At 43.2% G+C, this 13,222-nt stretch overlaps 1 protein-coding gene across 2 annotated transcripts in view; it reads right to left on the bottom strand.

Moving 5' to 3' along the window:
• The window catches only part of SPATA5 (spermatogenesis associated 5), a 211,496-nt gene that overhangs the window by 170,386 nt on the left and 27,888 nt on the right, over positions 1 to 13,222 (bottom strand). For both annotated transcript variants that reach the window (XM_040967253.1, XM_040967254.1), the window contains exon 10: positions 3,068 to 3,222. In XM_040967253.1, the coding sequence (XP_040823187.1) occupies positions 3,068 to 3,222 (155 nt within the window). The remainder of the gene's footprint in view (positions 1 to 3,067; positions 3,223 to 13,222) is intronic.

Below are 13,222 nucleotides of genomic sequence, written 5' to 3'. Positions count from 1 at the left end.
GCAGCAATCTCATTTCAAAGTAGAAACCCAAGGGAAATGCAATCATGTCAAAGAGACAGCTGTGCTCCTATGTTCACTGCAGCATAACTTGCAATAGATAAGATATGGAATTAACCTACGTGTCCATGGACATGTAAGCAAAGAAGGAAAATGTGCTATATTACTTAGACTTTTACAAAGAAAATCCTGCCCCTTATGATAACAAAAATAAACCTGGAGGAATAAATCATACTGCCTTTCTGTGTCTTAAGTCGTCTCTAGGAACTAACAGCAAGTAATGGGGAGTTCCTGGTCAAAGGATTTAAAATTTCAGTTATGTAGAATGGGTATATATTGACTATAGTTAATACTGTACTTTATACCCGAAATAGTCGAATTTAAATGCTTCGTGTAAAAAATCACCACTACGAAGCTGATGAATATGTTAACTAGCTTCACTGTGATAATATTAGATACAAGGAATCTTATAAAAAGTTCACAAAGAAAAACACACTGTGAAGAAAAAAGATTTTTCTTTGATGCAAAAATTTGAAATCAGATAACACTATACTAACCTATTAATACCTCCCAGAGCAAGCTCCAGTGTGAGGCACTAAGGACAAAAAAATCAGTCTGAAATGAGCACCATAAATTCTGCTAAAATTAAACATGAAATTTATGGTGAAACTTCTGTGAAAGAATACTTAAATTAGTGATGCTTTAAAAGGAGTTTAAAAGGACAGTTCCCCAAAGAAAGCAACAGTTAGGTTTTTTTAAGAGGAAGCCCACAGACTCAGACATCCACATTAACTTAATCCTACTCATGTCCTCTTTGAAGGTCTCCTACAATTGACAGCATAAGCAAAGGTCAACACAATTCAACTGAAAAGTGCATGGGGACAGGCACTTTCCTAGCAATGCAGATGCTTATGTCCCACATCAGGGTGCTTGGGCTGAGTCCCAGCTCCAGTTCCTAATTCCTGCTTCCTGCTATTGAAAATACTGAAAAACAACAGGGCTCTGACAGGCAAATGTCCTCACGAGCTCAGAGCTTTGACTCAGCTTAGGCCCAACAAACGCAGTGTAAAAAAACCAAGAAACACTACACTGATGCAGTTAAATTCCCCAGACCTTTTGCTATCCTACGGATAAACTAGCTAGTAGCTGGTACCATCATGTTTTTATAACATGACAGCATTTATGTTGAAAAATTGTTTTTAATTTTTTATCTTTAAAAGAAATTTATTTTTATTTGGAAGGCAGATTTTTATAGAGAGAAACAGAGATAGAGAAGGTCTTCCAACTGCTTGTTCTCTCCCCAAATAGCCACAACTGCCAGAGCTGAGCTGACCTGAAACTGGGAACCAGGAGCTTCTTTTCAGGTGTCACACATAGGCACAGTGTTTCGAGGGCTCGGGCCATCCTCCACTGCTTTCCCAGTCCACAAACAGGAAGCTGGACCAGAAGTGGAACATCTGGGATATGAATTGACGCCCAAATGGGATGCTGGCACGTTAGGGTAGAGGATTAAGTTTTGCAACTGCTCTAGTACCCTGTTTCTAAAGACAACTTTTCCAGGGCAGCCACAGTGGCTCAACAAGCTAATCCTTTGCCTGTAGGCAATCCCACTGGGGCGTCAGTTCATGTCCCAGAGGTTCCATTTACCACCAGTTCCCTGCTTGTGGGTTGACAAAGCAACAAAGGATAGCTCAAGTCCTAGAGCCCCTGAAGCCATAGGGAAGACCCAGGAATAGCTCCAGGCTCCTGGCTTTGGATTGGCTCAACTCTGGCCACTGAGTGAACCAGTGTATAGAAGGTATCAGTAAATCTCTCTCTCCTTTCTCTATAAACCTGGCTTCCAAACAAACAAAAAAAATTAATAAGACTTTAAAAAAACAAAGAAGGGACCCAGCGTGGTAGCCCAGTCGCAAAAGCCCTTGCCTTGCTGTGCTAGGATCCCATATGGGCGCCGGTTCATATCTGGCAGTCACGCTTCCTATCCAGCTTCCTGCTTGTGGCCTGGGAAAGCAGTAGAGGACAGCCCAAAGCCTTGGACCCTGCGCCTGCATGGAAGACCCAGAGGAGGTTCCCGGATCCTAGCTTTTTGACTGGCTCAGCTCTGGCCATTGTGGCCAGTTGGGGAGTGAAACAACGGATGGAAGATCTTCCTCTCTGAATATTTGACTTTCTAATAAAAATAAATAAATCTCTGGAAAAAAAACACCTACTTTCCTATAATTTGTTTTAAACTCTCTGCTATCAAAACATCATGCTGTTTGCTACAAACACACTATTTTTATTTGACAAAATCTAAAACTTTGTAAGCATCAACACAATGCTCAAAATATTTCAGAATTTGGAGAATTTCAGATGTCTGGTTTTCAGGTTAGAAATGCCCAATTAGTGAAGTTTACACTAATATTCCCAAATTCAAAAAACTCCAAAGTCTGAAACATTTTGGGTTCTAGGCATTTCAAATCAAAGACAGTCAACCTGTGCCTCTATAAAGCCAAGGGGAAAAGAAGATCAACAGGACTACCTCAAACCAGGAACAAATGGGGCAGGCAGTTAAGCTTCACATGCAGCGCCAACATCCCCAAGAAGGTCCAGTTCAAATTGTGGCTGCTCTATTTCCTATCCAAATTCCTGGTAATAGGTTTATAAAAGAAAATGGCCCAGGCACTTGGGCCTCTGCCACTACATGGCACACTGAGATGGAGTTCTTGGCTCCTGGTTTCAGTCCCCAGTCATTGTAGCCATTTGGGGTATCAAATATTTCAGTCTCTCCCTCTTGCTCTGTAACTCTTCCTTTCAGGTAAGTATTTAACAGCATAAATTTTAAAAATATATAATATAGGTTGTATCATTATGCTATAGTTTTATAAGATGTCGCCAACAAACAAAAACTGGCTAAAGGAAACACAGGATATACTTATAACTGCATGGTGTCTACAATGATCTCAGTAAAAATTCCAATTAAAACCATTTTTACAAGAAGCTTAACCTAGGAAGTAATCTCCGTCACATTTTAGTCTCCTTCAGGGTTTAATTCAAACAGTACGGCTAACGTGAGACGCAAATGACTTACATTTGGAACATCGACTGCTACTTCCCTCATGGCACTGGGCCGGATTTCATTCATTGCATGTGAGAAATCATTTACACTGATCTTCACCAACGCAGCCATCTTGCTATCAGGGAAGTTAGGATGTTTATCGAACACTCTTCGAAATGCCTGCATACCTGCAAAAAGGAAATAATGCAAGATTCATCTTTTACTGCACAAACACAGAATGAATCATCACAAACAAAAATCGTAACAAAATACCCAATTCTATGCATATTACAGAACTGAAAACTTTCTGTGCTTGACTGGGGGGGCGGGGGTGCAAGGTGAGTGAGGAAGGCAACAGAACAATGTGGAAAAGAAAGCTAAAAATCCATGTCTTTAGTTTTGGCAATGAATATACGCAAAGCTGGTATTAAATATATGGGAAAACATTTTACAGACATGAAACATAATTCATAAAACAGGTATTGCAAAACCATACAAGTTTAAAAAAAATACTCAATTTGGGAAACTTCAAAGAATAAACATTAAAATACTTTACTTGATTCTGTGAGGGATGTGTGGGCCTAACCCTATTAAAATTCTAGCCCCATGGGTTTGTTCAAGAGATGGAGTGGTGATGGACTAAGCTAGGTGTGACCAAGCAGCCTGCCCTCACTCACCAGTAAAGGAACCGACAACAGTCTAGACTGGTCAAGGCAGCAGCACCCAAATGTGCATCCTGAACAGGATGTGGGGTGGGCTGGGCTGCACGTTCCCACCAGTTCATGCAGGGCCAAAAGGAAGGCCAGACAATGCCATGCACTGGCCTAAAACCCAATGGCATGTATGAGAGCTAGGTTGGGGAGAGGATCAAGTGGAGAAACTTCCCTGGCGAGTCATAGCTCCCGCTGGTGAACATGTGGTCCAGATCTGGAGGTCAGATAAGCTGGGCAAAGTAGCTACAATGGGTTGGTCAATGTATGAAATGGCAATGGAACAGGCGTGTACCAGGCAGAAATGAGCAAACCTTAGCCCATAAGTAAAATTAGAAACCAGGATGGAGCACAAGACATGCTGAGCTAGGATCTTGCACCTACTGGTCTGCATGAGCCAGGGACACTAAGCCACAGCATTTAAAGCAGAGGTCCGGACAGGTGAGGGGCTGTGCCAAGCTGAGTCAGAACAACCACTGGCATGCGCGATTTATGGCTGGGAACAGGCCTGGTTGGGGAGCTAAGGGGACACCCTAGCAGGGTGGAGGTTCCCACCAAGGGGCATGTGGCCTGAATTGGGGGCTGCATTCTGATTGGAATACAGTTGTAATCTCCCTTGGCACAAGTATGGACTGGGACTAGACGCACCAGGTTGTGCCAGACCGCAACACCTTCTGGTGTTCTGGAGGACCAGGGTAGATGTGGGACAGACTAGGCTAGGTCTTAACCCCTACTGGGCCATGTAAAAGCTGCACATGTGTATGGACGAGTCGTGGCTGGGCTGAAACATCCAATAGAAGGACCAGCTTGGGCTGAAGGCCAGTTAGGAAAAGCCTCGGCTCTTGCTAGGACAGAAGGTAAACTGAGTAGTGCTGGCTCATGGACCCACTGGTATGCGTGAAATCTGGCATTCAGAGGGGTTCCGATGGAGGAGCCTGGGCAACTCCCCTGGCAGGACACAGACCTGGCAGGCAAGTAAGCGCAAGAATCATGAAAGGAAACAGCCCAGAACAGGTCATGGAAAATGTCCCACTGGCATAGATTTGGCACGGGTTGGGAGCAGACCAGGCTGAATCAGTTCACATCATCCACTGGCAAATCTGAACACTGGAACAGAGTGTGGGTCGGGCCAGGTTCAGTTGTGACAAAAGCAGTACACAATACGGAATGCCAAGGTGAGGTTGCCTGTGCCAGATGTGACTGCAGCTCCCAACAGCACACTTGAGAAACAGGAAGGGAGGTGGCAGAGCCGGCAGAGGGAATAAGGGGTGGTTCCCCTGCTGGACAGCTACTCCCACTGGAGAGATTGAGCTGGGATGCGGGTAGGCCAGACTAGGCAGGGCTACAACACCCGTGGACCTCATGTGAGCTAGATCAGGGAAAAGCCAGGATGGGTTGATTGATCATAGGGTGCAATCAAAAATTAAAGTGGGTGAGGGTTGTTTGGGCTTAGCCTCAGCATCAGCTGGCAGAAGCTGGCACTGGGGGCTAATTCTCTCAAGTCAAACCACAGAACCACCTGGAGAGTGCATAATCTGGGAGTGGGAGTTGCCTGGGAGGGACATAGTGGGCACCTCCCTCTTGGGTTACCACCCCTCACTGGAGGGCACAAAAACTAGGACAGGGGCTGGGGTGGCTAGACAGACACCCAACAACATCTGTGAAGGCTGGATAGTTGAGCTGGTTAGATGGAACTAAGCTTTAATACCCATTGACATGTATGAGAGCCAAATGGGATGTAGGACAGACTGGACTAGCCTGCGGCACATAATGGCAAACCAGGGCAGGGGGAGCAGGCCTGGTGGGTGTTATTGAGGGTTGCACTGACTAGCCTGTAGCCCACACTGTTTAGGTGAGGGCCGAGCATGCGCTGGGCAGAACCAGGCTGGACTGCAGCACCCATTGGTTCCTATGGAAGACAGGGCTGGAGGCTGGAAACAGAACCAACCCAGCAATTATAACCACCAGCTGATTGTGGTGACGGACTGTGCCGCGCCCTGTGCTTGCTAGCACATACAAGAATCTGGTCTGGGAACACCTAAGACAAAATCTCTTTGGAATTGAACTGCCAGACTCAGAACCCTAACCATGAAGAGACAGATAGGATCAATCAATCAACCACCTTTATCTATATGTTGGCAGTGAAAAACTGGGTAAATGGAGACCCTACGATGGACTATGTCAATCAGTGGATTCTTCAACAACCTCATCATGCTTGGAGTGGCGAAAGTGGCAGCAATTAAGAACTGTTGAATTATCAAGACCACTTGAGCAAGACCCTCGGAGCAAGCCCCACATCCGGGACCTGGGGCAGGTGGGAGACTGGGTGGGGCTTCTCCCTTAAAATCCCCTTTTACATCAGATATATGAAGGAAACAATTTAAAAAATGCTAAATTAAAAAAAAAAGATATATGTTTAAAAATATATATATTTTACTTGAAGCCTGCTGTTTTGGTGAATACTTTCAAACCAGAATAACAATGCTTGTGAGGTACTGAAAGAAAAGCTAAAAGGAAATATCTAATCGTTAAGAGAAAAAGTGCTTTAAAAAAAAAATGAGTCAGAAGCACTCTCCAGAATTACAAGCACACACCTGAAAACTGTGTTTTAGAGGGGGAAAGATCTATACGGAAAGATAAGGAAACTGCTGAGAACACTGAAATGAAGGAAGAAATTAATACGAGGAGATAGAGGATAAACACAGAATTATAATACACTAAGGAAACCGAAAAGATGCTTAACAAAGTCAAATTCAAAATAAGTTAAGAGAGCACGCTGATCTGAAAAGTCAAAAAGGCTAAGTGTTTTTTGCTGTTGCTGCTTTGGCATTTATACACTGACAAGCCTGAAAGATCTAGCCCTCACCTTACCACTAGGCTGTGAGACAGACCTTCTTGATCTGTGACAATGACCTCCAAGACAGAGTCCCCACAGGCTCTTTGTGCTAGGGTTCTTTTTAAGGAGGTGCTACCTCCTTTTTGTCCTTAATTCTCACTATGATGATTTATTTTCTTTAAAAAAGGGGTTTTTTTGGGCCTGGCACGGTGGCGCAAGTGGTTAAGGTCCTCGCCTTGCACGCCCAGGATCCCATATGGGCGCCGGTTCTATCCCAGCAGCCCCGCTTCCCTTCCAGCTCGCTGTCTGTGGCCCGGGAAAGCAGTCAAGGACGGCCCAAAGCTTTGGGACCCTGCACCTGCGCGGGAGACCCAGAAGAGGCTCCTGGCTTTGGATCGGCATAGCATCAGCCGTTGTACTCACTTGGGGAGTGAATCATTGGACAGAAGATCTTCCTCTCTGTATATCCACCTTTCCAATTTAAAAAAAGGGGTTTTTTGGGGGGGCAACTGTGTTTAAATTATTGTACATTATCTGGGAGAGGAAGTGGGGCCCTGGTCACAGAGCAAGCAAAGATCTCTTTCCTGGAAGCGGGGCAAGAGGGAAATATTTCCCTCCTGCCCTGGGTCTGACTCGTAGCTTCTCTTGCAAGAATGAAGATTAGAAACCCATTCCCACCCACAGGGAGAGGAACAGAGAAGGGGCAGCCTATCTGGGAAGAGCAGGACATGCCCCCCAGTGGGGGGCTGCCCATGGCTCTGAGGGCCTCGCCCTGGCATGACCTCCTTACTGGGAATGGGACTGCCTAGTACTCACTCTACTGAGGGAGTTTGCCCAGGATGTGAAAAAGGTTGGGCTGCACTTTTGGGTCAAGGAGAAGGGGGATGGCATGAGATTCACTACTGCACTTCATCACACCTGCTAGAGCTCTTGGCTGCTCCTTTAACACCCACCCCACCTCACTCCACCCAGACTCCAGGTATCCAGACACTCTGCCTTCGGTTGGAAGGAAATGGGATGTGTGGCTATCTGGTCTTGGAGTTCAGTTAAACACTCCAAGGATTAGAGCAAGGAACCACAGGTTTAATTAACAGACCTTGTGAAGGATGACACCCAGACCAACCCAACACTAGGCTCCCCAGTAGCTATGTTCCAGTGATGACTTCCATCCATGCATTACTCCATGTGTGTGTGTTTGTGCATGCGTGTGCAGGCATACACGCACTTGCAGGGGAGCATAGCTACAGCACCTTCCCAGGTTCTGGACATGCAAGGGACCCTCAGCCTAGATAGAGCCCAAAACTCTTCCTGGCTCTACCCCTTTGCTTGAAGTCTTCCCCCAATGCTCTATTCTCCCAGGATGAAGTTCATCACAAAGTTCCCACTCTGGACAATTTTAGTCTCAAATGTCTTTCTAGTTGGAGCATGTGAATTTGCCCTAGATTGTAACTTGCTCGTCCTTTTTAGCCTCATTTGTCTAAAACATTAGGTATTAATTTTTACTAAGTTATCACTTCATTTCATTTGTAAACAGAAAAACTGATGCAAGAAAAGTGGACACTGAGTTACAAAAACAGAGGGTTGGCTAGGTATCTTCCACTACTAAAAAACAGAAACTAGAACAAATATACCACAAGAGAAATGTCTAATAGTGTTATCTAAGATCTCAAAGTCATTTACTTAGGACTATCTTACAAATACCTTGTTTTTTTGCCTCTCAAAATGTTGATTCTGCAGAGAAGAGATAGTTCACAGCTACCTTTCCCAGAATGTTTGCATAAGGGAAATTAGGGACTCCCTCCAAAGCACAGGATATACAAGCGATAGTCTTAAGATTCTCCTTTTAACAGGTAATCATCCACAGACTCAGATGTCACCAAGCCATTCTGTGTTACTCTGAAAATGATATGCAGGAAAAATGATACATATTCTGTCTTTTGACTAATGCAGGAAATACTGTCTTCTGCAAGCACTCATGAAATCTGCTAGCTGGTAAATAGAGTAAATCTCAGATTCTCTGGATTTCTTGACATAAAAATCAACTGTTACTTTTCTGATGCTTTGAATGTTTTTGTCCCCTCTAAACTCACATTGCAGCTTAATTTCCAATATATGTATTAGGAAGCAGGATCTCAAGGAAAGCACTTAGGTGATAAGAACTCCATGCTCAGAGAAACGGGAGTTGTTCACATTTAACAGAGTTGTTGTAAGGACTTCTGGGAGTGAATTCATCCTCTTCCGCCTTGTAAGCACACAACACTCCTCCTGTCTGCAGGACATAATGTTCAAAACACCATCCTGGTAACAGACAGGTCAGGCCCTAATCGGTCAGCACCCTAAAGGAACTGTTAGAAATTTATTACTATTCTTTATAAACTACCTGTCTGTAGAATTCAGTTAACAGCAACAGAAAACAAACTCAGTGTTGCTTCAATATTCTCACTAGTTACATGGTGCAACAGTATTTTTAAAAAAACTATAGGGGACTGGCATGTTGTATCTGACAGTGTCTTGGCTGTTTGAAAAGAACTAAAACCATTCCCCAAAATCCTAACACAAATAGAAGTGAACAAAACACCAGTTTAATCCCACTCTTCTGCACATATCAAATGGTTATCTGACAATACTCATGAGCATTTCTAAATTGAACCAGATGACTCAACTCCTATGATGACTGAGATATTAAAACCAAGGAAAAATAAGCATTTTTCACTCAGCCTAAGATACTACCTAGGGTATCACATCGTATCTCAGAACACCTGGGGCCAACCCTGGCCCCACATCCAGCACCTGAGGACATCTGGAGAGTCAGTCAGTAGACAGGAGATCTTTCTTTCTCTTTCAAATAAAACGAAACATACATGATTTCTTCAACAAAAATTGAAAGATTTCTCCTGCCATTTTTGTTACATCATTCAAGCATAAAATATGACAATCAAGGGAAAAAGCTGTTTTCATTTGAGAAAGTTTTAAAAAGGAAGGCCAAAACCTTTTTTTAATGTGCTAATATTAAAATATAAATATGTAGTGATAAAACAAAACCTCATGATTTCTAATAATGACAAAATTTAGAACCAGAAAAAATGCCCACATCTATGAAGACAGATATAAATACCAATAAAATACCAATAATTCACACGAGGGGGGAAAAAGCTGAGATATATAGCAGCACAGAATTCTCAGATTTAAGCAATAATAAAATATAAATTCTGATTATCTGATGAACATAGCACAACTGAGCATATGCAAATACACATGCATTACCAATGGCACAATTATTCCTAAGGTTCTTCCTAATTTTATTTGAAAGGCAGTTACAGAGACAAAAGAAAGCGAGAGAGCTCTTCTACATAAGACTTACTCCTCAAGAGGCCACAAAAGCCACAGCTGTGCCAGGCAGAAGATTCTTCTGTGTCTCCCCCGTGATACTTGGATTTTCTTCTGCTACCTTTCCTGGCTCACTAGCAGAGAGCTGGATTACAAATAGAGCAGCTGGGTCTTAAACTGGTACCCACGTGGGTTACTGACATCGCAGGCAGAGGCTTAACTTGCTATACTACAAAACCAGTTCCCTTATTTTGAAGACACAGTTTCAGAACATAAATAAAAGATTTTAAGGAAAGGCTTTTGCCAAGTAAATAAGAAACTATTTTTTAAAAATTCATTTTATTTTATCATCTTAATTTTTATTGGAAAAACAGATATACAGATAGAAGGAGAGGCAGAGAGAAAGATCTTCCATCAGCAATGGCTGGACTTGAGCCAACCCAAATCTAGGAGCCAGGAACTTCCTCCGGGTCTTCCAAGCAGGTACAGGATCCCAAGGCTTTGGGTCATCCTTTATTGCTTTCCTAGGCTACAAGCAAGGAGCTGGACGGGAAGTGGAGCAGCTGGGACACAAACCAGAACCCATATAGGATCCTTGCAGATGCAAGGCAAGGATTTAACCACTAGGCTACCACACCAGGCCCAATAGATTACTTTAAATACAAGTACTTACTTTTGTTCCTTATCATAAATTGTGGTTACCAGTATGACTATGTATTAAGTTCCATAACTCCGCCTAACGAAGCATCAAATCTCAGGGTGGTCTTTTAGACTCCCAATACTTAAAAGTAAAAACTAGCAGATGTCTAATAAACCCCCCAAAATAGATAAAACTAAATTAATTAGAACAAAAAGAATTAGGCAATGTTACAATCATACTTTTGGTTTTTAACATGTATTCCATAGAAGCCAAAAAAAAAAAAGTTTAGAAGAAATAAAAACTGAACAATGAACTAACATACATAAAAAAACAGTGTCTAAAATCTGATCACATCCTGGGACAAAAGTAACTCCCTATATAATTCAAGAACTGAAATCAAACTGTTCTTAATTCCCTGACCACAGAATGAGTAAGAAAATTCACATGTAATTATTTTTTGCAAATATCTGGAAAAGTAAATTTTTACTTATTGACTTAGTCAAGCTATTTTATTAAATGCACCTAGATAAGGTTAGTAGTAATCATTTAACATATCCCTTTATTTTACAAATGAACAGAAAGTGGGCCCAGCGCGGTGGCCTAGAAGCTAAAGTCCTCACCTTGAATCCCGGGATCCCATATGGGGGCCGGTTCCAATCCTGGTAGCTCTACTTCCCATCCAGCTCCCTGCTTGTGGCCTGGAAAGCAGTCAAGGACAGCCCCAAAGCCTTGGGACCCTGCACTTGTGTGGGAGACCCAGAGGAAGTTCCTTTATCCTGGCTTCGGACTGGCTCAGCTCCAGCCATTGCGGTCACTTGAGGAGTGAGTCATTGGATGGAAGATCTTCCTCTCTGTCTCCCTCCTCTCTATATATCTTACTTTCCAATAAAAATAAAATAAATCTTTTAACAAAAAATAAACAAATGAAGAGAGTTACAGGGTTGGTGAGACCTCAACAATTAGTTGATATTAACCTGATAAAATGGACATTTAAGCCAATGTATTCCAAGCAGAAGGAGTGAGACTGGTGTGCTATGGATATTAAGTCACTGCCAGCAACACAGACATCCTATGTGAGATCTGGCTGCCCCACTTCCCACCCAGCTCCTTGCCAGTGGCTCCAGTCTTTGAGTCCTGCACCAAAATGGGAGGCCCACGATCAAATGCCTGGCTCCAGAGTTTGGACTGGCCCAGTCCTACTGTCTCTGGCCTTCCGGGGAGTCAACTAGTGGATGAAAGATAACTCCTCTGCTACTCAGACTTTAGAGAAAAACAAAACAAAGCAATAAAAGCATTAGAAAAAAAAACTAGGAACAAAAAAAAAGCATAGCATTTTAGATATTAAGAAGTCCCGTAAATTAATTACAACAAAGTCTTATACATACTGGGGGGAGGAGACAGTTTTTATTTATTTTTTTTTTTTAAAGATTTATTTTTATTATTTTTTCATTGGAAAGGCGGATATACAGAGAGGAGAGACAGAGAGGAAGATCTTCCATCCGATGATTCACTCCCCAAGTGAGCGCAACGGCCCAATACTATGCCGATCCGAAGCCAGGAGCCTCTTCCGGGTCTCCCACGCGGGTGCAGGTTCCCAAAGCTTTGGGCCGTCCTCGACTGCTTTCCCAGGCCACAAGCAGGGAGCTGGAAGGGAAGCGGGGCTGCCGGGATTAGAACCGGCGCCCATATGGGATCCCGGGCGTGCAAGGCGAGGACTTAACCACTTGCGCCACCGCGCCGGGCCCGACAGTTTTTATTTAAACCTAAATCTCAAGGTAACAATCGAAGCATAGGGTTAAGACAGTGACATGCTGAGTCTGACACTGTGGAACAAGAGTGTAGTGGGTTCAGTCTGCTCCCTAAAATGCCAGGAATCCATATGTGTGCCAATTTGGGTAACCACTGCTCCATTTCTGATGTGCTCCTTGTTAATATGCCTGGCCAAGCAACAGAAGATAGCCCAAATCCAAAGACCCTTATAGCCACATGGAAGCCCCCTTTAGGCTCCTGGGTCCAGCAGGGCTCAGCCTCACTGGATGTGGTCACTGGGAGTGAATCCAAGGAAGTTTGTCTTTCACGAAAACAAACAACAAAAAAGGCACTCATATCCAACACAAGAGTTTCTGGATTGGCTTCCCAACTGCAGTTCCTGACAACACGCACTCTGAGGCAGTAATGACATCAAGTATTCAAGTTCCTGCTACCCCAATGAAAGGCAGACCGGAAATCCAGGCAACCTTCTGGCCAGGCCCCAAGTCCCAGACTTTGCAGACATTTGGAGACCTAGGCACCCTGATCTCAGACTTGAACTGTAATGTTCAGCATTTAAAGTTTTCTAAGAAACAAAGGCTGAAAAGCAAAAACAAAACTTAAACTTCCCTTTTTAAATTGTATTTTAGTTTCTTTTAACTTTCCACTAAAGACTGACAAGATGCTCAATATCAGCTGATGGAGAATAGGAATTTTGTCTCACTCTCTATGTCTCTCTCAAATAAAATAAGCCAATAAGCCTAACTCCAACTCAATTTATGAGTTCATACATGAGAAGACAAAGTACAAAAGACTCAGAAAACAACAGCATGGAAATTCACTCATTTCCAAATGCCACTGAAATATAACAAGCGATCCTAGAAACTCCCTCCCCAGTCCTTAATATTCTTTGCTACTCCAAAAAT

This window comes from Ochotona curzoniae, unplaced genomic scaffold, assembly GCF_017591425.1.
Source record: "Ochotona curzoniae isolate NIBS_2020 unplaced genomic scaffold, NIBS_Ocur_1.0 scaffold_4506, whole genome shotgun sequence".
Taxonomy (NCBI): Eukaryota; Metazoa; Chordata; class Mammalia; order Lagomorpha; family Ochotonidae; genus Ochotona; species Ochotona curzoniae.
This window is presented reverse-complemented; position numbering and strand designations above follow the sequence as displayed.